This window comes from Rhipicephalus microplus, chromosome 10 (assembly GCF_043290135.1).
Source record: "Rhipicephalus microplus isolate Deutch F79 chromosome 10, USDA_Rmic, whole genome shotgun sequence".
In the NCBI taxonomy this organism is placed as follows: domain Eukaryota; kingdom Metazoa; phylum Arthropoda; class Arachnida; order Ixodida; family Ixodidae; genus Rhipicephalus; species Rhipicephalus microplus.
In genome coordinates, this window is record NC_134709.1 from 1,969,485 (window position 1) to 1,996,789 (window position 27,305).

General features: G+C 46.2%; 1 protein-coding gene across 1 annotated transcript in view; it reads right to left on the bottom strand.

Moving 5' to 3' along the window:
* Positions 1-27,305, bottom strand: part of g (adaptor-related protein complex 3, delta 1 subunit-like garnet) — a 330,226-nt gene that overhangs the window by 125,075 nt on the left and 177,846 nt on the right. The window contains exons 22-25 of the mRNA XM_075875995.1: positions 25,567-25,668; positions 14,604-14,778; positions 6,851-6,959; positions 2,364-2,453 (exon numbers count right to left, since the gene is read on the bottom strand). Of these exons, the coding sequence (XP_075732110.1) occupies positions 2,364-2,453; positions 6,851-6,959; positions 14,604-14,778; positions 25,567-25,668 (476 nt within the window). The remainder of the gene's footprint in view (positions 1-2,363; positions 2,454-6,850; positions 6,960-14,603; positions 14,779-25,566; positions 25,669-27,305) is intronic.

Here is a 27,305-nt window from a genome sequence, read left to right on the forward strand (position 1 = left end):
GGGTCTTGGTCCCGGCGTCTCCGTGGATCACCTTTACCGTGGAGACGTGCTCGTGGCACCCTGTGTAACACTTTTATGCTCGTGGCGTGGATAAGCTTATTTGCTTTCTCGCCGCGCCTTTGCAACAGGCTGTGCTGCGTTTGGTGTTGCCACAGACAATAAAGTGTTGCGACTTTGAGCAGTATCGTGTTCTCGCCACGGCGACGGTTAACGCGTGCCCTGCGGCTCGCCAAGACCGGACCCACACTAGTGGCCGTACTCCTTCGGGATACGTGTGCACTACACCTTCTGTCTCCCCCTCACCCGCCTACCTTCTCTAGGAATCCAGTTAGTTACCCTTAATGACCAGCAGTTATCCTGTCTACATGCAACATACCCGGCCCTTGTCGATTTCCTCTTCTTGATTTCAACTATGATATCCTTAACCCCGGTTTATTCCTTAATCTACTCTGCTCTCTTCTTGTCTCTTAAAGTTACACCTACCATTTTCCTTTCCATTGCTCGCTGCTTCGTCTTCAATTTGAGCTGAACCCTCTTTGAAAGTCTCCAGGTTTCTGCTTCGTAGTTAAGTACCGGCAAGATGCAGCTGTTACAAACTTTCCTTTTGAGGGATAGTGGCAATGTACCTGTCATGACTTGAGAGTGCTTGATAAATGCGCTCCACTCCATTCTTATTGTTCTAGTTATTTCAGTCTCGTGGTTCGGCTCCGCCATTATTACCTGTCCTAAGTAGACAGTCTTACAACTTCAAGTGCACTATTACCTATCTCGAAGCGCTGTTCTCTTCCGAGGTTGTTGAACATTACTTTCGTTTTCTGCAGATTAATTTTAAGATCTACTTTTCTGCCCTCCTTGTCTAACTCTGTAATCATGAGTAGCTATTCATCCCTTGAGTTACTCAGTAATGCTATGTCATCGGCGAAGCACAGGTTACTAAGGTACTCTCCATTAACTCTTATGCCTCACTGTTCCCATTCTAAGCCTCTGAAAACCTCTTGTAAGCACGCGGTAAATAGAATGGGGGATATTGTATCCCCCTGCCTAAAAACAAGTGTACTGTTTCGGCATCCGCTTCAAACCATGCGTGAAATTTCCTAAGCATATCACATTTCTAGAAATAAGAATCAATGTATCAGCCATCCGTTATTATCACTACTTGACTGTGAGTTTAACTATATTAATAATTCGTAGACAAGTGACAATAAACCAGTAGCTAGTTGAGCGCTCGTGCTGTGTGCCTCCTCTTTGCTTTGCGTCTGTGTTTACCCCCGCGCTCCCAGTACGCTAAACCATCATATTCTGAGCATTTCTCTATTACCTGATTGATAGTATAAATGTGGTCGATTGTTGAGTAGCCTTTCGAAATCCAGCTTGTTCTTTTGGTTGACTGAATTCTAATGTTGTCTTAATTCTGTTAGCGATTACCTTAGTAAATAGCTTGTATACTACAGAGAGCAAGCTGATTGGCCTGTAATTCTTCAAGTCCTTGTCATCTCCTTTCTTATGTATTAGGGTGATGTTAGCATTCTTCCAAGATTCTGGTACTCTTCCCGTCAGGAGACACCTCGTAAACAGGGTTGCTAGTTTTTCTAGCCCAATCTGTCCTCCATCCTTCAGCAGATCTGATGTTACCTGATCCTCACCAGCAGCTTGGCCTCTTTGCATGCTCTCCAAGGTTTTTCTGACTTCTATCATTACTGGTGGGGTGTCATCTGGGTAACTGCTAGTTCTTATATTAAGGTCGTGGTTGTGCTGGCTACTGTACAGATCTCTGTAAAACTCCTCCACTAATTTTACCTTAGTGCCCCTTTAAGCCTGTGGGCCACTCAGAGGTCAATTTATTTCATTTTTGTGCTGTTTATGATCTACCTGAGCCCTGGTAGATACCATCAAAATAGTGAAAACTTCTACTGCGTGAATTTCAAGCTGGCATCCCCACATTCATTTTCATTTAGTACATTTACGCACCTACCAAGAGTCTTGTCCCAGTGAGCATGGTTATTTTGGAATTGTAACAGAATAATTCACTGATAATAAGTGAATTTTGTTCTCTTTAGTGTCCTATAGAATTGTTCCATAGGCATTGTGTGTATGTATATGTTTCAGACTTTATCTCAAGAAAACACTTTTTTTATGTGGGGCAAGACATTTGAAGTACTAATATGGAGAAATACTGAACTTGTTTTGCTTCATGCATAAAGGGCTACTTGATTTATGTCAAACGGGTGAGCTAAAAGTAAACAGAGCAGACGTTTACATAGTTAGCCTCTGGCTATTAATACTATACAAACAGTACAATACAAGCTCTGGTCAACCTGGCAAGAGGGGCTTGAGAAAGATTAGCACCAACAAGAGCTGCTCACCTTTGCACCTGAGTCAACCTCAGCAGGAGCCTTTGTGGCGGCCTCGAGACTTCTCTTGTGCTCACGGTGAGCCTTGCGATGCTTGTGCTCCTGGGGCAAAGCACAGTCGTGACATCCCTGAATGCATTACCCAGCAAAAATACATTCCCCCCCCTCAAAAATTGCAGCAGATTTGTCGTCTGCTCCTTCCAACCACTGATGATGATAGCACATGACAGCCTTATGCCATCTCTTACGCATCATGCATACTATCAATGCACAATCCCAATCTAATCCAAGCCAAGACAAAGTGGCAGGTGTGTGTTGCAGTGTGTTAGTCTATGTTGTGTCCGTTCTGTGGTCATGTTATGGGGCAATATGGAAGTTATACGACTGCTTTCAAGTTGAAAGTGATTGATCATGCACTTGTGGAGGTGCTACACCCCCTGTAAACTAGTTAGCGCCTCGTGGTGCACGTGCCTCGCACAGTGACCGCATTTCAGGTTCACAATTATGAAGCGGTAGGTGGCGTGCCAGTGTGGGGTCTCTGATGATACGCTACACTCTCGCAACACAGACACAGAAGCCAAATTTAAAACGAACCAAACAACACACATTTATTTCACTACTTTAAGATTGACAATATGGTCAGCCGAATTAATATACATATTATGATCAACTCTCTAAGCAACCTTACACAACAATTAGCAAAATACCAAACACATAGCGGCGTCGCCAACGCTTCACTCACCATGCGGGCCCACGGCAGACGACCCGCGGTGCTGTACACCACAGACCCACCGCAAGAGACAACTGTCCGCACCAAATGCCACACACCAAAGAACTGCTTCTCTCTTATCTGCCGCCACCCAGGCTTGCCGCCAGGCGTCACCGCCGGCGCTACCGCTCTAACCATGATGGAAGTGGTGGTGATAAAACGCTCGCGAGCACCACGCCACTTACCGCTTGACAATTGTGAACCTGAAATGCGGCCACTGCGCGAGACACGTACACCACGGGGCACAAACTACTTTATAGGAGGTGTTAGGCATCCCCCCCACATTAAACAACAGCAAAAGGCCGCCTATAGGCACTTCGGACTCGATTAATTATATGTTATTACGTCCCGAAACCACAACATGATTATAAGAGATACCATAGTGGAGAGCTTCAGAAATTCCGGCCACCTGGGGCGCTTTAAAGTGCACCTAGATATAAGCATGCAGGCCTTGAGCATTCTCGCCTTCATCAAAAATGTAACCGCTGCAGCTGGGTGCGACTTGCCCACTAGACCACTGGAAGTGGGTGCAATGCCTGTTCATACAAATGGAGTTACCAGATTTGCTTATAACGAGCTGATTTGGGCTTCTTTTTTGATGAAGTTGCTAGTAAAAACTTGCAACCACTTGTTGCATTTTTGGGGCACGTATTTGCATTTTGCCACCAAATATCCCTTTCCGGCTGTGATTAAGATGCATTCTCTATGTATCAAATTCACAAAGCATAAATCCAAGGTACTCAATATTACATACATCCTAACAAAGAAAATTATGCAATTTTATGTTTGGTGTTATTCTGTAGTCAGTCACGTTGCATTTTAATATAAAAAGAACATTACAACAGGCTCCAAATGCGTGCCCAAGATTTGATTGATTAATATATGGGTTTCAACATTCCAAAACCACCATACGATTATGAGAGACACCGTAGTGAAGTGCTCTGAAAATTTCGACCACTTGAGGTTCTTTAACGTGCACCCAAATCTTAGCACACGGACCTACAGCACCTTCCCCTCCATCGAAAATCAAGCCGCCGCAGATGGGATTCGATCCCGCGACCTGCGGGTCAGCAGCCGAGTGCCCTAGCCACTAGACCACCGCAGCGGCGCCACCACGAGCAGCTGCAACTGCACATGAGTCAAAATGCTAACTGCTCTTAGCCCTTGTGGTCTGCCCGAACAAAATCCAAAAGTGCATGTGGCCCACAAGGCTCGCGAAGCCCCTTAGTGGGTCTTGCGAGGAGATTGGAGAACATCACGACCCATGGGGGGCCAAACAATTCGAAAACTTATATCGCGCCCACACGCAAACGGTACACCCACAACTCCCCCCAAGCATAGTGCATGCTATTTGGAAACTCCTTACCTTACAGCTTTTGTGTATCAAATAAATCTTGCCTTATGTTCAACTAGTGGTATTGTTAAGTCTCGATTAGTACTTTTCAAAATTTGTAGTTAAATGCTGGCATGAGAAAACCCGATTTGCGACCTCTTTATTTTTTTCTTTTCAGTCTGTACGTTTTCATAGGAAATTTTGCCCGCATAATTATCACCCCCACCTAACCCAACTTTTCAGTGGTTTTTGGCAAAAAAAAGTGTGAGGATTATGCGACTAAATGTGGTAACAATATATCATTTGTAACACTGGGAAACTGCTGCAGAGTGAGCACTTGTAGGTTTTTATGGTGGAATAACTCCCTTACAAAAATGGCTGCTATGCAGCATTAGCGGTCATAACAATAAATTCAGGCTGTTGATATCTAAAAAAAGCTAATGAAACGCAAAATCAGTGAAAAGAAAGAAGAAAATGGAAAATTCAGGCTGCTCATGCTCCGGCCACAAACCCAAAGTACCCCCGTGCCCCTTCAGATATGTGGTATGCTTCACTGCAGAGTGTAGTGGCATTGTAGCCGACGTTGATTTTTGAAATCCGTAACAGCCTGGCAGCGGCGGTACATTCTATTAAATCATGCAGTTTAGGTAAAAAGTTGAGGCTTCTAAGAATTTCAGCATCCAATACTTGAGCCATTCTTATACACTGGCTCTGCTATGGGGCATGCAACAGCCCCATGAAAGAGTCCCAATTTTCAAATATGTCTGAAAAATCAGCAACATTGTCATTCTTGTCACTTAATCTGCTGGTATGTTGCACCTGATATTATAGTTTTCTTACAACAGCCTGCCATCCCCCAATTTTACTTCTTTTCTTATGGAACCCATCTATAGCAATTATCAATTACAACAACAAAATACTTGTGCCACTTGAGAAACGGGTTCAACAGTACACCCAAAAGAAGAATCGACAAACAAAACAAACAACTCAATGTGCAGCAAATTTTCACTTATGCCAAACAATACAGCAATATTTTGTTGGATTCTCAATAAAACTGGCTTTTCTTCATGAACATCGATTAAACAGCTGGCCTCGTTTGGTATTTGTGTTTTGCACATCTTTCAGGCATGCTGCATCACTACTCCTCAAGGTATTGTGCCACAGCGATGTGACTATGGTAATGCACATGCCATTGGTTGGGTCAAACGGTGCTTTCTCTTTTTTTAAAGCCAAACGTGTATGTGTGTGGCCCCTTTTGGATTAACTGCTGCCTTCCTCGATTTTAACGAACCAGTGGCAGACAGAGGAGATGGCGCACACCCGTCTTTAATGATGCCTGAAAAATGCATTCAAAGGTCTGAAAATCTAATGAAATCATTTGTTAGTGTTTCATGAGTCACAGATGACAATTTAGGACAATTACTACCCTTGAAAGCATCACAACCACCACCATTCAGATAATCTCTTTTATAATCACAGAGCACAAGGTCAACAAACCAGCATGCCTTTACCGCTTTACAACAGGAAAGCAGAGAAGTGATATCGCCAAGAGAAGCCAGAAATTTATCCCGGAGTGCCAAAACCAGACAAGACCCGATACAAGACCCGTTCTCCCGCAAGAACTTCTGCTGTTCAGCATCTAGCATTATTTCAGCCAGCCAGACCAGAGTTACCAGTTTTGTTTATAGTAAGCAGATTTGGCTTTCTTTTTTGGCCAAGTCGCTTGTGGAACTTTCCAGGCACTTCTCACCTTTTTCGGGCTTACTTCTATTTTTACAGCAAATACATTGATTTAACTGATCATTAGGTTAACTAGTAGCACATTTGTAGGCAACTGAGCAGTTTAATGTTGAAGACAAACATAAAAATTTTAAATGTTTTTAACTGTTGGAGTTTAACACCAATAAGCTACCATATGATAATGAGAGATGTCATAAAGGAGCATTACGAAAATTTTGGCCACCTGGGGGTTCTTAACACAAGCCTAAATACACGAGCCTCAAGCATTTTCACCTAAATTGAATATGCAGCTGTCGCAGTCGGGATTCGTTGAGCTCAAACATACGTTGGGGGAATCAACAAGTAACGCTAACCATGCACTGGCAAACGTGTACTCAACCGAATTGAAACTACACAGGAGACCACGGTTAAAAACTAAATATTTGCTTTCATTCCTTGTTGTCGATATATTTGATATACAAAAAGATCTCTCAATTTCCCTTCATATTTAAGTAATGTTTTTTGTTATCATTAAACATATTTTCAGGAATGTAAAAATTAATTAATTTCCCACTTCATTTGGCCTTCTATTTACATGAATTTAGCTCAGTAGCATCTCGCGACTCTGATGCAGACCGACCTCAGAGTGTTTGCGTTAAAGCTGTCTATTAGACTCACCTTGTGCTTTCGGGACGACGCCCTCCTTTTTGGTTCGGCTGCAACGACTCCCGCCAACAAGTCGTCATGGTGTGCCTGCGTTGGCAGCCTCTCCTCCTCTTGCAGGGGCCTGCACATTGGCACAGCTATCTCCACATCCAAAAGCTAGGCATGACTGCTTCAAAACATTTGCTGTTTCCTTTTGAAGAGGACATGATGCCCGAATTGGTGTCCACACAGCCACCATAGTCCTCAATAAAGAATGCGGTTCATCACGTGTTTACAGAAATTTTTTAGGGCCCTAGATTGGGAAGAGTTAGGAATAAGAGTTATTGAAGAATATATTATAGTCGGTGATAAGCTAAGAATAAAAAGTAAAGTGTACCGGAGTCCATTTGTATTATGCGCGTCCAACTGCGGCTGCTCTTTGCTATGACGTAACAATCATGATGAACAAATGACAAGTTCAGCATGGTGCCATTCTCGACGAGAGGCGATGAGTCGCTGCACCAGGACCAAGAGGCATCCATTTGGCTTTCCAGTGATGTGTTCTTCATCAAGAAGCCATTTCATCGACTCGCACTCAGCATCATCCTCGCTGGTCGTCATTCGATGGTGACGTCGTTGAAGTGCACCGAAGCAGCAGAGATTCATCACATTCCGTCGTTTCGGCAACGTGAAGCAGCAACTCGGCCTCTACTTCATCAGTCGCTCAGACGCACCAAGCATATCGCCTAAAGGTGACCGCTTCCGACGATTCTCGTTGTGGTCATTCGTGTGCAGTAAAGTGAAAGTGAAGTCTAAATTGGCGCGTATTTTGTGGAATGTGAGCATCTGTGATTTATTGCCCGCAAAAGCCATGGCATCAGCGTTGCCACATGTGCGTGTGCGAGTGTTTTACTTGGGTGTCGTAACGTGGAAACTTTGGTGATCTGCTATAGGCACTGTGCTGTGTGCCTATATGAGTGATGTGAGTGCGGACAAGACGTGAGAGAAAAGCGTTCAACAGAACCTGCTACGCGACACAGTACGAAGGTAAACAAACCTGGTGGGGAGAATATGCAATATCCTATGCATTATAAAGTGAATTATGGTCATCCGGTGGGCGTGTCATTCATTATGTGCCACATTGAAATGCCCGTTGCACAAGCGCTTGTCCCATGCTCGATGCACGAATGCCTTGCATGAAAAGCATCGGGCAAGGTTCTTCAAACCGCGAAATGATGCATGGTATTTATTATCGCTGCATCTATCGCGATTGTTGCTGCAATAACAATCAATTACGATCAGTTGCATCGATCGTGATTGTTACTGAGGCGACACCGCTAAAACTAATATTGCGTGAAAAAAAAAAGATTCTTGTTTTTTAAGGCGTTGTACGATACTTAATGATATCTTATTAAGAAGTCTTAGTTTTGTCTAAGGTGTTGTTTTTTGCATTTTGCCTGTATTGTGTGCATGTATTACTTAGTGATAACCTGTTTATATTGAGCTAGAGTGCCGTAAAAAAAAAAAAACATGAAGGATGCATTGCACTCCCATGTGAAAGCAAAGTCTGGCACGCAATTCACTTCCACTCACTGGAGAGAGAAAACCCTCTTGCCAGCACAGACACACCTTCACACTAACACATTCATAGGAGGTAGTGGCCCCTGCTCCAGCAAAACTGGATCGCATTTTAAAAACGTTGAATATTCAAGGGCTGACGGGGTCGCGTGTTTGACAACTGTATGCTGGAGAACGTGCGAGAGAGGGGGTAGATGCCCATGTAGTCTGCTACGGCGCTCGTTGGCAGCGGCTACCCCGAACGTCATTTCCGCGTTCAGTATGAATTTTTGCTGTTTTTTGCGGTTATCGCGCCAGCAGCCAAGGCCGCTGCGGACTCGCCGGTAGCGCCGGTACTGAAAGTAGCTGTGTGTGTGGTGTGTTTTGTGAATCGGATTGCTTTTGAGTTGTTTCCGAACTACTGATACCGTAAAGTAAACAGTCTCAGGCAAATTGCGCAGACAGACTGCACACAAGATGTATTTGTTTGCCACAGCGTCGCTAGCATCAGAGCTCACTTTTTGCCGTGGATCCCGCAGCATGTTCGTGACGGCCCTTAAACGCATGTCAAGTTTTAATCCGGTCGGCTTATTAAGCTGTTGTAGGTGCGGCCGTACGTCACCGTTCATGTTTAGAGCAATTTTGAAGCTTCCGACGTTTTTGCCTACACGATCAATGCATATCGTTAGTAATTTCGAGCTTAAACTATCAAGTGCTCATAATACACCCCAGTCAGTTTTTTACCTGCAGCGAGAGCGGCGCAAAAACATGAAACAGTTGTTCAATCACTGTCCTGTTTTAAAATAAACTGCCTAGTTACTTGACATTGCAGTGTCAGTTCGTGATGCCTGCCGCAGTTTTGTGGACTTTGTGCAGCAGTCACTCTCCAAAATACTGCAGGTGTATTACTTGCAGGTAATCGTGGGTAATATTTGAAGCAAAATCAGCGAGATATGGGGTAGTTGCAGTGCAAAACAAAAACCAGATTTGATAACATGTGCTTGGTTCCCCACTGTATCACTGTGATGGTTACCACTGAGCAGCTTACTACAATGACGAATAGAAAAAAAGATACATCACAGGCAGATGGTGCAAAAAAATACTGAATGACAATTAACGGTGACTTTAGTTTTCAATAAATTTCTGCAAGAGTATGTTTGTTCATGCCAGATGTTTTATTCGTATTACTTCCAAGGCCTGAAGACATCGCAGAAGGGAATAGAAAATTTAATGCGCACAAATAAAGTAAGCATTAATAATTTTTAACTTTACAGTGTTACCTATGTGGTTGCACGCTTCATAGAAGATCAGGTGTTTTATTATCAAGTACTAGTGGACAGAGAAAGTAAAAATTCTGTGAATAATGTCATCGGGTCCCTCCTGTCTCAGCAATTTTTTTTTTATTTTTCATTGCAACCAACTCACTTTTATTTCTACGCTTCCACAGTAAGCCTTCGTTGTGGGTCACTCTTGTTGCCTTCATGTAAATGGATTGAGTCAGGCAACATACATATTCAGAATAGGCTCCCAGCAGTTTTTCTGAACTCTGGGACCTGCTAATGCGATATTATTTGCAATATAGCTCTTCCATAATTGTTTTACTAAACTTGACATATATTGACTTGAACATAAACAGTGTTTTCAGAAACAGAATGAAAAAAGTTCACCTGCATTATCGAACTGAACTGGGCTGGTGGGTATTACATTACAAAATGTTGGATTTAGACAAGTCATACCAATCTATTTAAAACTCGCAAGTACAAGCAAGTACTGGAAACTGCTCAAAACATGAACAGCTGCGCATGGCCGTTAGATGCGGTCATTAGAATGGGGATTAAAAGTACAACTATGGGGGGTTAAAACTTAGGCACGAGCCAAACACGAGTAGCGAAAACAGGAGCTCCCCATGCTAAGGAACCACGTGGCCATGGCCGCATGTCTCGCTCGAATGCGTGTCTTGTCTGTCTACTACTCATCGTAGTGCCACGAGTGTGCAGATGCCGCCTGTTCACGCAGTCAGCCCCGACACTGTTTACTAACGGCTTCAGTAGTTCGGAAACAGGAAACAACACCAAAGCAGTCGGATCACCCACTCCTCACCCGCGAGCGCACCCGCGGCGAGAACAGACGAGGCCGTCAGGCATTTAGTGGAAATGACGTTTGCAGCGGTGGTAGCCAATGAGCGCCGTAGCAGACGACATGGGCGTCTTCTTTCTCTTGCATGTTCTCCAGCATGTGGTTGTCAAACACTCGACGGGGTCATGGCAAACAATCGAGTACAAGTTGTCGAACCAAGAATATAATAATTCACCTACAGCTTTTGGTCACCGCCATTTACCCGCGTACATTGCCTTGGCATTAACATAACGAGAACGTATGCAACGACTTCCTTGTTTAAACACAATGTGGGCTACGCGCTTTTATTTCATTAAAAGAAGATGTCAAATTAAACATTGGCATTCACCTGAAACACGATGACAAGCACTGAAACGCGAGATGCACATTCAGTATTCATGGCAGCGCAAGAACCAAAATTCACGAAGTGAATCTCAGATAAGTTCTCCATTCTTTGCTTTCATTTATAGATGCCATAGTTATAGCAGATAGCGAAGATACCTAGTAGCGAAAGTTTCGTAAAACAACATTAAAATTGCAAATGACCTTATAAAACTTGATTTATGCCCCTACGCTGTTTTTCGAAAGCGCAAAACGAAAATTCATTTCTTTTAAACTTCACTATAACTGTGGCATTGTTTATTTTAGTACCACTATAGGTAACGTCGTCTTCGAGATGAGCGCGGTAGGGGGTGAAATTTGAAAAACAGATATATTGCTAAGCTAATGCTGAACTTGGTGCCCTCACAAGTTTTCTTATTGAGGTTTGGTTTCTTTATCTCAATATCAATGAAGGATTGCAAGATAATGGTTGTATGCAGGAAAATTATTGCCCTTGTTTGGGAACTACTTTTGAAGCGTGGGGGCATGAAAAATAAGGGCAATGTGGCCTTGTGGGCAGAGCTTGTATTTATTTTTAGGTTGTCACCGACTATAGTAACCTGCAATTCGCTGATGACGTCTTGATGAGTAACTCGGGGGACAAATTACAGCTCACAATGACTGAACAGGACATGGAAGAATAGGTCTGAAAATGATTACACTCAACCCTCATCTTAATAAAGTTGTATCTTACACGAAAATAAGTTTGTGATAGCCAGAAATTCGTTATAAAGGTTTACTCTTAACACTATATATATTGCAAGACTATTTTCATTTACTTTGTTAAAACTGATATTAGGTTATATTGAAGTTGAGTGTATGCATAAAACTAAAGTAATGTGCATAGAAAAGCACTTTGCTATAGGGTGTGAAACACTGGAAGTTGTAAAGGAATACATTCCTTAGGACAGGTAGTAACTGAAGAGCCAAACCATGAGAGTGAAATAACTAGAAGAATAAGGATGGGGTGGGGCACATTCGACTAGCATTCTCATATCATGAATGGTAATGTACCACTAATATTCAAGAGGAAGGTATATATAACAGCTGCATCTTGCCAGCACTTACCTACAGAGCAGAAAAAGAAAAAAAATGGCTAACACAGAGGGTTCAGCTTACATTGAGGACGACGCAGAAAGCGATAGAAATAAAAATAATAGGTGTAGCCTTAGGAGACAGGTTGGTCAGGGAACAAACCGGGGTTATGGATACCGCAATTGAAATGGCGACGAAATGGACACGGGTTATGCAGGTAGTGCGTACACAGGATGATCCCTGATCATTAAGGACAACTGACTGAATTTTTAGAGAAGACAAACGAGTGAGAAGAGACCGAAGATTAGGTGGGGAGACGAAAGTATAGTGTGGCAACAAAAAGCACAAAACCGGGTTGATTGGTGGAACACGGAAGAGGCCTTTACCCCCCCCCCCCCCCCCCCTTGGAGACAGGATGATGATGATGCTGACACTCAAATTCCAACCACAAGCAGTGCAACGTGGGTTAATCCTTGTGCATTCAAAAATAATCTGGCGAAAATTGAGCACATTTGGACAAGCACATAATTTATAACCAAATGTTTCTTTCCAAACATATGCACGACCTGAGAATCGGGCAAAACTGGTGCACTCGTGAGCCATGACGCAACGAGCAACTAGCTGTGCGAGCGGCTTTATTTCGGCGAATGATGTTATTCTGTGGTCAGCTGCACATGAGATTGAGATAGCTTAGCTTTCTTCAGCTTAGCACTGAAATTAAACGATTAGCAGAGACAAACTTTGGTAGACGATCACACCTCCTCTCATTGCAGTGCATGACGTCACTAACGCCATGGCAAAATGGCAATTTCCAACAGTGGGCAGGGTTTATAGCCAGTGACATCTAAGGCATTTTTTGCACTATAATATTCTTTTACAGTTGTGGCGTACACGTATCCCGAAGGAGTACGGCCACCAGCGTGGGTCCGGTCTTAGCGAGCCGCAGGGCACACGTTAATCGTCGCCGTGGCGAGAACACGATACTGCTCAAAGTCGCAACACTTTATTGTGGCAACACCAAACGCAGTACAGCCCGTTGCAAAGGCGCGGCGGGAATGCAAACTGGCTTATCCACGCCACGGGCACAAAGTACTACACAGGGTGCCACGAGCACGTCTCCGCGGTAAAAGTGATCCACGGAGACACCGGGACCAAGGCCCGCCCGGTTGCTCGAGCGAGGGCAAAGGCGCTGGCGTTGGCTTCAAAGGGAGACGGGTCGGCGTAGCTAGGCCACGCACTAGGACACCGTACCGCCCTCCGGCCGTGCGTACGCAGCGGGGTAACAAAAGGTGAGCGTTCGCATCAGGAGCGAGGCGCCGTCAGCGAAGTCCGACGAGCCCCGAGCGACGGGAGTCGACGGACGGAAAAGATTGCGTGGCGTACCGTTTGCTGTCCCGGAGAGTACTGTCTGCCCGCTCCCAACGCAGAGCGCGAAAACCTCTCGAGAGTCCCCGCTCGTGGCGCCACAGTCAACATACGCTACCGGGTGAGGGAGTTAAACGTCACTCCGCTCTCTCAGCGCGGCAGACAACAAAGGAGGGCAGACATGTTGGGACATGAGAACGGCAGAAAAGGCGGCAAAGCCCGCGCAAAGGCAGCGGGCTAGCCTCAATTCCCACACAGTGTACATTTCATATATGTATGAGCATAATGGACCCTGTACTTCTATTACTTGCTGAAAACCACAAATTCTTGGGTGACCGTGTCATGGCCCCTTTAAAAAGTTTTATCATGTTCAAGAGTTGTCTATTACGAGCTACATAATCATTGACTGACTACATGAAATGGTGTCAAGAAAAGTAAAAGAAAAAGATAAGCCAATCCTGTGCTTGTCTTCTGCATGTGAAGATTTGCATGTTCGAAGTCACATACATATCTTTAGAACTAAGCTTTTCTTTAATTTTTCTTTTACTGGGGCTGTATTGAAGGCCTTTTGTTTGGGAGCACATGCCATATTCGCTCACATAATGATGGCCTTTTTTTTTCTCAAAAGAGTGACCCACATTAGTGGCCCGATAGTTCTGCACAGTATCTGGATAATTTTGGACAACTACATAAAGAACTGCAGGATGGGATTACATTTTACCAGAGCTGCCAATAAAGGCCTACTGTTATGTTAAGCACAAATTAATTTCACGTTGGCTGCATTGCTCTCCGTGATTAGGATACTGCTATGCGAATTCCGAGTGCAACTCCATGGCAAGATCAACCATGTTTGAAGTTTTGGCCACCAGCAAGGTATCCACTATTGCATGAATCCTTATGTTTGTTGAATAGAACAGCACCCACTGCTTTAGTATTCGTCTCTGTGCAGATAAGCGAGGTAACTGCATGGGGCTGAAGACGATGACGAATTATGCCCGAGTACAATTTGCATTGTGCGATGAATGGCCATTGCTTTATGCTTCTGCCACGCTATACTACATAAATCAATGCGATTCCTTGCCAGACACGATGCCTCGTGTATAGAGTCTTTTTGCAAAAGACTTCCGACCAACAACTGTAGTTGAACCCTGGACTGCCACGCAAAGAGCGATGGGTTCAGTTCAAATTCTATTCGATCCCATTTAAAAAAAATTTTAACTCTTATTTTTGCATGTGTATCAGTTACTTTTTCACGTCTATTACTACCGGCAGCAATGGAAACACTGCTGAATGCAGCAGCAAGGGCTCTATAAAATTGCAAAAGCTGTCTCACTCTTCGAGGTCAATGTCCAAAGCACGATGTGGGTCATCAGCGTTGCGCTCCTCGTCGTCGTTGTCCGTAAGCCGCGCACCTTCGGGCATCTCAGCGGAAGTGTTGACTACACCAAGTGGTGCAGGTAACTCCTCCTCGGACTCGGAGGCAAGTGGTTTTTTCAGCCGATCCTTGCCTGCATATGCCAAGAGATATTCCTAGAAGCAGTGCATCTATTAAAGTCAATAATTTGAACCAAGAGACAATCATGCCAAGGAAATTATAGGGTATGTAGCAACTGTAATGTAAAACTGAAGAAAGAAAAATGAGTAAAAAGATAACCTGCCACTGGCAGGGTGTCACAAATTTACCCTGGGAGTGCTTGCAGAGGATGGAGTTGAGAGAGAGACGCGAGTCGGCGGTAACACGGCAAACCAATTTTAATATTAGACAAAATGGTAAACACTTTGACACTTAAAATTCACCCCCAAAAAGAGACATGCACACAATTGGCTGTACAGCAAAACCACAACTAGCTTCGATCCAAGACAAGTTCGATCCTTAACCCTAATCTCTCTCTCTAGCCAAGATGGCGTCTTGGTGTCTACTGTCGTGTGCTCTTGCATTAGCAGATCATTCTTACTATTCAGATGCCACCTTCAGAACTACAACGAAGTGGTACCGTCTTGCCACCATCATCATCAGCACAGGTCCGTTTGACGATCCACTCACCTTGAGTGCCGGTTTACTGGTCTTATTCATCATTTTCGGCCCGCTTGCTCAAACCCAACTCGTCCATGCCCTCGTTGACGATGCACTCTGATGACTGGTGTGGGCCACATTCGTTTTGGCTCGACGTGGAAGAGCTGTAGTCCCCGCAAGAACTGCTGTGCAAGGTTGCGGCAAGTCCGGGCTGCCTCACTCGGGACCTTTGAGGTCAACGGCCACTTCCTGGCCTTTTAAATTGACATACTTCCGAATCGAGAGGCTCTACTGCTTCCGTCGCTGTAGCAACGCTGATCTTCCCGACCTTTGCAGTTCAAAGCTCCACAGCACAGTGCCAGCGCATCCTCCGGGATTTCCCATTACAGCTCGGGTCACGCGCCACGAGCCTTTTTTCGACCAATCTCACACGTGAATCACTATCAGGGTCCACGCACTTGCGCCGTATTCCAGCGCCCAGCACATGCCTTGTGCCCTCTTACTCATGACACAGGGACGGCAAGTGTGACGAGCTAAGCAACGCCAACAGGCAAAAAAAAAGTGCTTGCTTCACATTTGCCACCAAGGCTATTATTGGCGGTGCAGACCGACACTTCCAAGTTTCAATGAACATATATGCAGCATAAAGTGGACTGGGAGATGACCGCTGCTGTAGCTTGTAGAGGTCTCTAATGAGGTGAGCTCTCAGAACGAACAGACACAGTAGACACAGTCAAACAAAAGCGAACATTGTACATTCAACTACTTTTATCAACGACGATATCGCCAGCTGAATCAAATACACCACTAATGACACGCTACAAATTTCTTACACCACATGCCAATGCACTCAATCAACATAAAACATCGAAAGCAACGCGAAGGCATCGCCACCGATGTTCGACTCGCCGCGAGGGACTCACAGGACATAACCCGCGGTTGCCATATCCCAGACATCTATCGGGAGACAACCAACCACACCAGCCACCAAACGCCAAAGAGACTTTCTGATGCTTTCAGTGTGCCCACCTAGCCTTGCCACCAGGTGTCATTGCCGGCGCTACTGTACTAACAGTAATAATGGTGAACCCGTGCGAGCACTGAGCTACCTCCCACTTGGCGGTTTTAAACCTGAATGCGCCCTAACCACGAGACGTGTATGCCACAAGGCCCAAACGACTGTGATTGATATGTGGGGTTTAACGTCCCAAAACCACTATATGATTATGAGAGACGCCGTAGTGGAGGGCTCCGGAAATTTAGACCACCTGGGGTTCTTTAACGTGCACCCAAATCTGAGCACACTGGCCTACAACATTTCCGCCTCCATCGGAAATGCAGCCGCCGCAGCCGGGATTCGAACCCGCGCCCTGCGGGTCAGCAGCCGAGTACCCTAGCCACTAGACCACCGCGGCGGGGCGAGTGGAGAAAGCTTGCACTCCACTTGCGTACCTGCTGAAAGATCCCCATACAGGAAAACTCAGCCGTGCCCATATCGCAGACCTGAAACCCTTTGTACCACGGTCTGACGAGCTCGCGCCAGAGCCCTGCGGCACTTCGCGCAAGCAACGGGGCACACCCGGAGCGGCAGACCGCATTCGGACGACCTTACAGGGGCTAATAGCACCTGCATTATTTGAAGGCTACAGCTACAGTCCATGCCAGCAGCAAGTAATATCCACTTTTCTTCGCATTTCAAATAACAATTACTACCGATAACATTTCCTATGCAGGGTTTGTACAGGTTTCCAAAGCGAGAATTCAAGCACTTTACAGGACCAGTCACAGGATTTTTAAAGACTAAAAGCGGCACGCAACATTGAAAATTTTTTACTTTACTAATTTTTATTGCATCTGTATAGTGCATGCACACTGCAATTGCACTCAAAGCACGTTATAACAAAGTTTAAGGGGAGCCACAATTATTTAGTCTAATTCAATATTTCATTATATCAATTATAACAGTTTGTGGCAATGTATGCTCCGATGGGCGCACACCTATAAGCAGGCAAAGCAAGAGACCGCCTCACGACCCGATGCACTGCTACGCGACGATGCATACAATGGAAAATAAACACAGTCGAATCTTCTTAATTCGAACACGCTTAAGGGGAGACGCGGGTCGAAAAGTCGCGTTTTTTTTCCAAATTTCACCTTTTCTGTTTTTTGTTGCTTTATCATCTTTATACATTATATTTTGACATCTGAAAATATCACAGCGAAATAAGCATCAGAAGTCAGTGAAAAACGCGTCTGAGTGAGCGGCAGTGACGCGCGGCATCACGAAATTTACACAAAACGGGCTGCTGTTCGCGTGCTCGCGGGGCCGCGAAGAGAGCTGTCCGCCATATTGCGGCCGCTGGCTCGTGTAGAGTTGTCCTTACTCTCCACGATCCCGGTTCTTGAAGTCTCGTACGTTCACGAAAAATCTAAAAAAAAAGCAACAAAAACAGTCTTTTCCCGCCGTTTCAAACCGCGCGCCACTAACGCAGGGCCGCCATTGGCTGACAGCACCCGTGTTTTCTTGCCGTAGTTCGCTTCACTGTTTTCCGGAGTTATTTTTCGCTGTTTTCGTGCGATGGCAAGCCCGAAAAAGGCCGTTGCCGACCATCGGAAATACAGAAGTAAGAACAAGTTCAGAGGGAAGCGGCGGAGGACGTACAAGAAAGCCACCGCCAACGAAAATGTCCGCGACGGGCCAGCGGCCGGTAGGCCTAACATCGACCACGGCAACGTCGACCATGGCAACTGCGACGACGAGATCAACGCTGCAGTGAATTTTGTGAGTGCATCGCAGAAAAAGATCGCGTTATTCGAAAACGACGTCAGGCCGAATGCCGATCGTGCCGAAAGCGTAGTGCTGTGCGAGTTGGGTGCATTGACGGCCGTCGTCGCAGGCGCGGCATGCCCCGTTTGTCACGAGAGTAAACTCGCAGTTCGGGCACCGAATAAAAAGCGGAAAGGCCTTTCGGCGTTTCTGGAGCTACACTGCGAGAATGCGGAGTGCTCGGAGAGCATCCTTTCGTCCGCGTACTCGTCGAAGCGGGTCGCGTCAGATGGCGGCCGCGGTGCAAGCAGAAGCTACGACAGCGGGAGTTCGCGTGACGCCTTTGCCGTGAACCTGGAAGTGGTGCTTGCAGCGCGTGCCGTCGGTATCGGGCATGAGCAACTTTCACGATTTTGTGCAGTAGTTGGATTGCCAAACCCTATGCACCATAAGACCTTCCATGCTATCGGCAAAAAGATTCACAGTGCGGCAGTGAAGGCTGTCTGTGAAAACATGCAAAGGGCACGCAGCGTCACCAAAGAGGTGGCTGGTAACAGTGACGTGCCAGTCATGTTTGACGGCACATGGCAAAAAAGAGGCCACAAAAGCCACAATGGTGTGGGAACTGTAGTGTCCTTGGACACTGGTTTGTGCCTGGACTATGAAGTGCTTTCCAACTTCTGCCTGGCGTGCAGTTTGCATAACGACATGGGAGGCGATGAAGAAACATGGCAGGCGTTTCATCATCCCGTTTGTGAGAAGAATTGCGACTGTTCTTCGCATGCCATGGAGGCCGAAGCTGCAGTGCGCATTTGGCAGAGGACTGTGGACTATGAGACACCCCTGCGGTTCACCATCTTCCTAAGCGATGGAGACAGCAAGGCCTACAACGGGGTCTGTGATGCCAACGTGTACCCTGACACTCCAATTGAAAAAGAGGAGTGCACCAACCACGTGGCGAAACGTCTGGGCACCGGCCTGCGGAAGCTGCCAACGCCACTTCCACGAGGGGAGAAGCTGAAGGAGACCACCATCCAGAAGCTTCAAACTTACTTTCAGGTGGCCATTGTGAACAATCGGGGAAATGTCCACAAGATGTACACTGCCATATGGGCCTCATGTTTGCACTCGTGCTCAACAGACGGTGCTGGAAGTCACAAGTTCTGTCCTGCAGGCCCAGACTCGTGGTGCAAGCACCGACGTGCTGAGGCGCAGGGCCAGCCTGCACCGTGCCACACCCCCCTCCTGACCAAGGCCCAGGGTTTGGCAGTCCTCCCAATCTACAAGCGTCTCACAGATGCGAAGCTGCTTGCCCGGTGCCTCCACGGCAAGACACAGAACGCGGCCGAGTCCCTGAACAGCAAAATATGGCTGCTGTGTCCAAAGACCCGGTTTGCTTCCCGGACTGCTGTGGAAACAGCCACAGCCATTGCAGTCCTGTGGTTCAACCGGGGCCACGCGAGCTTTGAAAAGGTGCTGGAAGAGCTTGGGGTGCTTCCTTCGGAGGCCCTGGTTACCCTCAGCGACCGCCGAGACAGCATGCGCATGCACAAGATGAATGTGCGTCAGACCGCTGAGGCGAGGGCACACCGTCGCAGTGCAGCCAAGAGGGCCCGGGTGGAAGAGTCCTGCCGCACCAGCCGGGAAGGGAAAACCTACGGTGCTGGAGAGTTTTAGACAACTGATATTCCCTCTGGACATGTGTGTATGTGTTCAGCACAAGTTTCGTGCTACTGCGTTTTTCATTTTTGTAAATACAGACTTTCAAACTTTCAAACGCGTTTTTCTCATTTCGCAATTTTGGCCAATTTGCATTTTTTGCGGGAAGTGTTTCGGGCACTTAGAATGGTCATACGACGACGAAATTTGGCACACACATTGAGGAGAGTGCGTAGGGTGCCGATATCTACTTGAATCAGCACAACCTATCAGCTGTAAATATCTATTAATAAATTTAATGGTGGTCGAGTGGAAAAAAAAGGGTAGTTTGCTACACAGATGTTTTTTTCATAGTTTCAAAGTTGGAGCACAATTTCTAGCTAGATATCGGCACTCTATGGCTAATAGGGAGCAAAAGGAGCCATTGAACAACTCTCTGCATGAACATTTAGTATGCGCGAAAGTTCCCGGAAAACTTATCAAGTTTCACCATTACTTGAAACACAACTCCCAAACTATTGCACTTATGTAAAAACTGATTACAGATTTGGAATCAGGAGGAAAAACTGCATCAGTGGTCCAATTTCTGAAGCTCTAAGTTGAATAACAAAAAAAAAGTGCTTTCGAGGAGCGTCTCCCCTTAATTTGAACTTCCGGTTAATTCAAACTTACGCTGTGGTCCCATCAAAGCTCTGTGTATTCCAATGGGCGAAAACGCCCTGTAATTTTAACGTGCAAGCACTTGCGATGATTAATTCGAACATACTGCGCCCCGAAAATGCTAAATTCTCTCAGCACCATGCCGAATCCCACGACGGCACCGCTCAACGCTGCCCGCGAAGAAAGAAAAGAAAAAAAGGAAAGAAAATACTGTGCCAAATTGTTTGTTTTTTCTCGAATGCCGATCTCCAATGCGCCTGTGCCACGCTTCTTTTTCCGTCTCTGCACGAAGAGAACCTTCTCCTTTCAATGCCGCGCGCGGAGAGAGAGAGAGAGAGAAAAAAAAGAAAGCTGTCGCGGAGAGTGGCTCCTTCTCTAATGCCGATCTGCTTCTCTCGACGTGTAGACGCTTCTTTCTCGGCGCAGAGGGTAGCAGCGGAGACGCAGTCGTTGCTGTCCTCCAGAGTGTTGGTGCTGCACTTAGCCGCACGCTACTATGCCTTGAAAAGTGTGTGTGAAATTGATTGACTTGCCGCAAGGCAAGCGCATACAGACACGCATCACCGATTACTTCTATTAATGACAGATGTCATCTGATTTGTGAGTAAATGTATGTCTTCTGAGGCTTTCCCATCGTGTGTTCTTAAGTGAAAGAAAAATCGCTTTACACTGCGGCACTGCTTCTTGGTCACGTGACCCGCTGAACGCTTCCTCAATCCTCTCTACTGGCTGCGTGAAGACGACGGCTCACTCGGCCACACATGGCGTGGCTGTAAGGTCGGCGTGGGAATTTCGAAAGAGCAACCCAGAACGAGCGTCAAACTCCGCAGAAAACGATACAATTAACACACAACAGTCTGGGTCTTTTTTTTTATAGACTATTTGATATACATTTAAACCTTGTTATAGCGAGATGGGTTATAACAAAATAATGAATATAACGAGCAAATCGTGATTCCTCCTGAAAGTCCCCATAGAAACCAATGTATTCAAAACCTCAATTTAACGTGGTAAAATTTGCCAGTTATGGGATATAACGAATAAACCAACAAATCTTGTTAGGAAATTAAATTCTAAGCCGAAGTCACAACAGTGCAAAACGCGAATTCAAGATGGTGTGCAACGCGGCAACTTCAGCAGTTCGAAACTCCCGCCATGCATCCTCCAGCAATGCGTGCAGAGCTGAGGCGTGCCAAGCACATGATGTTTCTGGAGGAGAAGGTGTTGCATGGGCATGGCACGTGCGCCGCTTGGCTACTTCCGACAGCCGAGGACTCCACAACTCCGCGAACGTCTCGCCCATTTCGTTTCTTTAATTTGTGTTTTCTTTATATTTTTCCTCTCCTTTTCTTCACGGCACTGAGTAGTGCTCCCTAATAGGCTGCAGTGAAGAAAACCCTTTTCACTCTAATATCTCTCTCTCTGCGCCGGCGAGCCCACTCCCAACTTCCCCACTGCCCCTCAGTAAGCATGGCCATGGCACGCCTGCCTGCAACCACTGCAAGTGTTATCACTCGCCGACGTTACCTGCGTTGTTCTTGCGTGCACATATTTTTTTTTAGTACTTCTGCCTTATCTTGATCATGCTGTGCTCGTAATTCCAGCAACATGAATGGGCTAGGCGAGAAGCGAAAACGTATAATGCTAGATCAGAAGGTGGCTATGATAAAAGCCGTTGAGGTGGGAACAAAGCAAAGCAAAGTGGCAAGAGACTGACGTGTCGACGAGTACACTGTCCACGATCTTGAGCAAACAGGAGTCCACCAGCGACGCTGTTGCGCATGGCGTGAAAGGAAAGGTTAAGAGGATGCAAAGCTGGCTATGGCACCCCTACCGTAGAAGTGCGTGCCATTCATCGCTCGTACTCCGCTCGCGTCATGCTCGGAAACTCATCGTGGCAGATGCACGGAATGTCTCTGTCGGTAGGTGCAGCTACCGTATTTACTCGCGTAATCTTTGTACTAACATAATTCTCGCATCCCCTTCATTGCCAAACCGAAACACTATATTTTTTCTGCGAGTAACTATTGCACCTCCGAAAATTGCAGCCGTAGTGTTGTTTGCACCTTCCAACCACTGATCATGATGGCATACTAGAGTAACTGTATATGGTCCCTACGAGATCAGCGTAGCACAACTGCTTTCCAATGCCGCCGGCGCCACCAACAATCATGCATTGCAGAGAAGCTGACGCTCGGGCCAATTTTGTGTGTTCCGACGCCGCCGGGGCATTGGCGCGAATCATCGCCAGTCAAGTTCAAAGCAAATCCGGCTGGTCTTCACGCCTTTTCTGAATGCGGTTCATGAATGCGTGCAGGTGACTGTGGATCAGCTCTATGTGCGCGCCAGGTCTGCAGTTCTAACATTACAGCCATCGAAATGTTACAATGACTGAGTAAAATGGTAAGATGTTCTATGAGTTTTACCAGCTGCTGAGTGCTCCTTCGTTTATAATGTACATGCTGAAAGTAAACTGCACCATTCTTTGTTGAGGATTCATATCTGTTCAAACGAAGCCTGATTACCTATTTTTAGGAAAAGAAAATACATTTATTCGCCACTGACGTAAGTAAAGAGCGTGGTTGTCGAATTCGCTGAATTTTACAGCGTAAGCTTTTGAGATCACAAGGACCGATTCCGGCGCCGTAAATGTTCACCGCCGCCGGTGTCCATGATCGCTATCGCATGGAAAAAAAAAAGAGAAAAACTTACGTAAAAAAAAAATGTAGCTAGTGAGAATCGAACTTGAGCTTTTTCAGCGGCAGTCCAATACTCTACCGCAAAGCTACGCTAAAACTTGGAGCTGAACTCAACTGACTTTATGTAGGCTGCATATTGGGTAAGAATTCGCATTTACATGTGAAATAATTTGTTTTAGAACAGTGAAATAACAACCGTACGTCACACAACGCGAATTGTGCAAAGAGTGCACCATTATGCTCTTATGCACTTCAAAAGCCTATGTCATAACTCTTCGTTGAGTTGTATTCACCAAGACTAATCGGGTAATTTCATGTACTGTCAAGGTCAAGGAATGTCGCATTTCACCAGCGTAACGAGAATGCTGAATTTTCCCGCTCGTTATCAGGAAAAAAAATTCTGAAAATTTCCAAAATGTGAATGCCCCAAGACAAAAGAAGTTGATAATGTTCGCTCTGCTCTTTTCCCCACACGCTAAGCAAGAACAACGCTTTTTTTTTACCACGCTATTTAGTGAGCTCTTACTTTGCACTTTTTTGGCAATCAGGCAAAAAAGCGGCCTTCAAGCACTGCAAACAGTGCGTGAAGGACACAAGCCAAGTACATCAATATGCAACACGACAAAAAAAAAAAAAACACACACGCACACTGCAGGGGTGCCACCTGCAAAAACAGAGGGTGACTTCGCCGCATAGCTAGTTGCTAGCCAGGCAAGATGGCGAATCTATGCGCTACTCTTGTCCCATAGGAAGCATATACAGTGTGGGAATTGAGGCTAGCCCGCTGCCTTTGCACGGGCTTTGCCGCCTTTTCTGCCGTTCTCATGTCCGGACATGTCTGCCCTCCTTTGCTGTCTGCCGTGGTGGGAGAGTGGAGTGACGTTTAACTCCCTCACCCGGAAGCGGATGTTGACTGTGGCGCCGCGGGCGGGGACTCCCGAGAGGTTTTCGCGCGCTGCGCCGGGAGCGGTCAGATACTCTCCGGGACAGCAAACGGTGAGCCACGCAATCTTTTTCGTCCGTCGACTCCCGTCGCTCGGGGGCTGGTCGGACTTCGCTGACGGCGCCTCGCGCCCGAGGCGAACGCTCACCTTTTGTTGCCCCGCTGCGTACGCACGGCTGAGGGCGGTACGGTGTCCTAGTGCTTGGCCTGGCTACGCCGACCCGTGTCCCTCCGAAGCCAACGCGAGCGCCTTTGCCCTCGCTCGAGCAACCGGGCCTGGGTCCTGGTGTCTCCGTGGATCACCTTTACCGCGGAGACGCGCTCGTGGCACCCTGTGTAGTACTTTTATGCCCATGGCGTGGATAAGCCAGTTTGCATTCCCGCCGCGCCTTTGCAACGGGCTGTACTGCGTTTGGTGTTGCAACAATAAAGTGTTGCGACTTTGAGCAGTATCGTGTTCTCCCCACGGCGACGGTTAACGCGTGCCCTGCGGCTCGCTAAGACCGGACCCACGCTGGTGGCCGTACTCCTTCGGGATACGTGTACACCACAACAATTACCACATGGCACGCGACTGCGTGACGCCATCTCTTGAGTATTATGCCTACTATCAATGCATGGAAGCCCAATCCAAGCCAAGCCAAAGTGGCGTGTTGCTCAAGTTGCATCCCGTTGGTGTACGTTGTGTATGGCTGCTTTCAAGTTGAAAGCGATTGATCATGCACTAAACAACGAGGCCGGCAGTAGGCACTCCGAAGTTGAGTTTTGTCTCCACTACTGGGGACAGCAGCACAGGCAGCTGAAAACCACGACGCGCGGCGCCTTCTGTGTGCCTAAGACTGGGACAGAGATGGCAAAACTATTTGTTCAGAAGGTATCTGCAGACAATTTTTTGTTAGATGGCAATTAGTTCACTGTTGATGTTATACGCTAACCTTTTTCGGGCTCTCGCTGAGTAACGAGCGCTAACGCTTCACCCGCAAGCTTTGGGTTTTCCTTGCAGCTTGTGTGTCTCAAGTAAATCTTGCCTTGTGTTGAACCTGCGGTTTTATTTTTAAGTCATTATTAGCAGTAGCTTGAGGTTAGTTGCTAGCATAAGAATCCTGTTTTACAGACACTTCAGGGTTTCCTTGTTTTGTTTTCACTCTGTATATCTTCACGGAAAATTTTCCTCGTGTGATTTTTACACCCCCCAACTTTTCCTCAGCTTCCCGTGAAAAAAAGGGGGAAGATTATGGGAGTCAATATGGTAATAAGCAATGACACGGAGGGTTTTTGCGGACACTAGACATTTTGCCTTGAGCTTTTAAGCACTTCATTCTTAAAAAATGAACCATCAAAGATGACGAAAAACGGAAAAACGGGAGGTCACGTAACTCAAAGGACAGTGAGTGTCACAAAATTATTACCAAGGGATAGAAGAACATAGCTGGCAGATGGTAGCGAGTAAGGAGAGTGTTGAAATCGCATAGCATAAAATAGAATAAGCTCAGATGAGATCGGGCCCATTGGAGAGGCCTTCATTAAAAAACGATGATATTGTTTATAACTCACTTTTCTTGAGCTTTTTCTTCTTCTTCTTGGTTCCATCACTGCCATGTGTCATGCCTTGCTCTTTGCGACTTGCACTGAGATACTTGTCTGATGAAATGAGACCTGGAAAGAAAAAAAGAGCGAGAGATGATGAAGGTATGCTCCAGCAGAGTGCATGGCTTGACCCACCAATGTTTTTAAACAATCAGGATAGGCACAAAGACACCAGGGGCTGTACTTTTGCCCAAGTGACGACACCAATAACATCCACGAAGGTACATTTTTCAAGTGCCTTGCCTATTTACAGTACCAAGTGCAGTCATGAACACTATTTTCGCTGCTAAAACAATGCAGTTGATCTACACCGCCAGCGCTTCTCTATGTTCATTTGTTGTCACAAGTCTTTTTGTCACTGATTTGAGTAAGTCCTGTTTTGCCCCTCTTATTCCCAAGAAGTGATATTTGATGCTGAGTAACCCAAGGACCACAAGGGAGCACACTGCATGTCCTGCCGTCCCTTCACTTCCTTGTGTCGCTTTGCACTAAATACCGGCACGCACATTTGTCTGATTTTGATGCATATTCGTGTTTCACTCACAAAAGCCGTTATCAACTCTCGACGCAGATAACGCTGCAATGCTTGGGAAGCTTCAAGATTGTTTGAGCCCCTTCTGCTTCGACTGCACACAGGATGCCAGTAGTCAAGCTTATTTATTAGTCAAGCTTATTTGAGAACTTATGCAAGCATTGGTGATAAGGCTACGACAGTTCAATGCCGCTTGTGCAGTGGTCAACTCTCAAGTCTAGAACGATGGAACACCCCGTTCCAAATATTTCAAGCGCCATCTGCAGTTTAAAACCGGCCATATCTGAGCATGCATGGTGCCGAAGATGTGCCTGCCTTGTAGTCTTCATTCTTGTTTACTATCATGAACAGGATGATTGGTTTGGCTGTCAAAGCATTGTCAACTCTAAAGCGCTGTAAAAAAAACTCAAATCACTCACATTGGTGCCTTTCAGATCATGAATTTATTCTCGGCTCATGCAAACCGCGAATGGTTCTTTTATTTGTTTTTAATCATTGAAGGCACTTTTGATGGCAAACGCAGTTGTTGCATCTACAGTGATATACGAGGATTGAAAATGCAAAGCAGGTTTGTAGTTGGCCCCGCACATTTACGACTGTAGCTCATGTAGTACAGAGCAAATTACACTGCATCGTTCTAGACAGTATAATTGACCACAGTACAAATTTCGACAAATCTCATTGCACATGTGTTCACTCTACAGTCGGCTCTATGCAATGTACAGTGCTCAACTTGGCTGTCTACAACAACCGAGTGTCGCGCGCGGAACAGCACGAGCGACATCTGCAGTTGCAAATGCGCCCCATCTGAGCATGCGCGGCGCCAAAGATGTGCCTGCCTTGCAGTTTCCACCCTTCTTTATCTCTGTAGCTGCGATGGCCGCTTTGGCCATCGATGCACTGTCAACATTACAAAATCGAAATAAAACAGCAAAAAAAAAATTCTCGCTTCGTGATATATCACACCGACAACGGTTTCACTTTGTCTTTCTTTCTTGTTTTTTGTTTTTTCGTGAAATCGCTCAGAGCGCTTTCGACGGCCAAAGCGGTTGTTGCATCCGCGGCGATAAACAGGCATCAGTATTGCGAGGCAGGTACATCACTGGCGTCGCGCATGCTCAGATGTCGCCCGCGCATGACGCTTCGTCGTTACAGACAGCCGAGTTGAGCACTG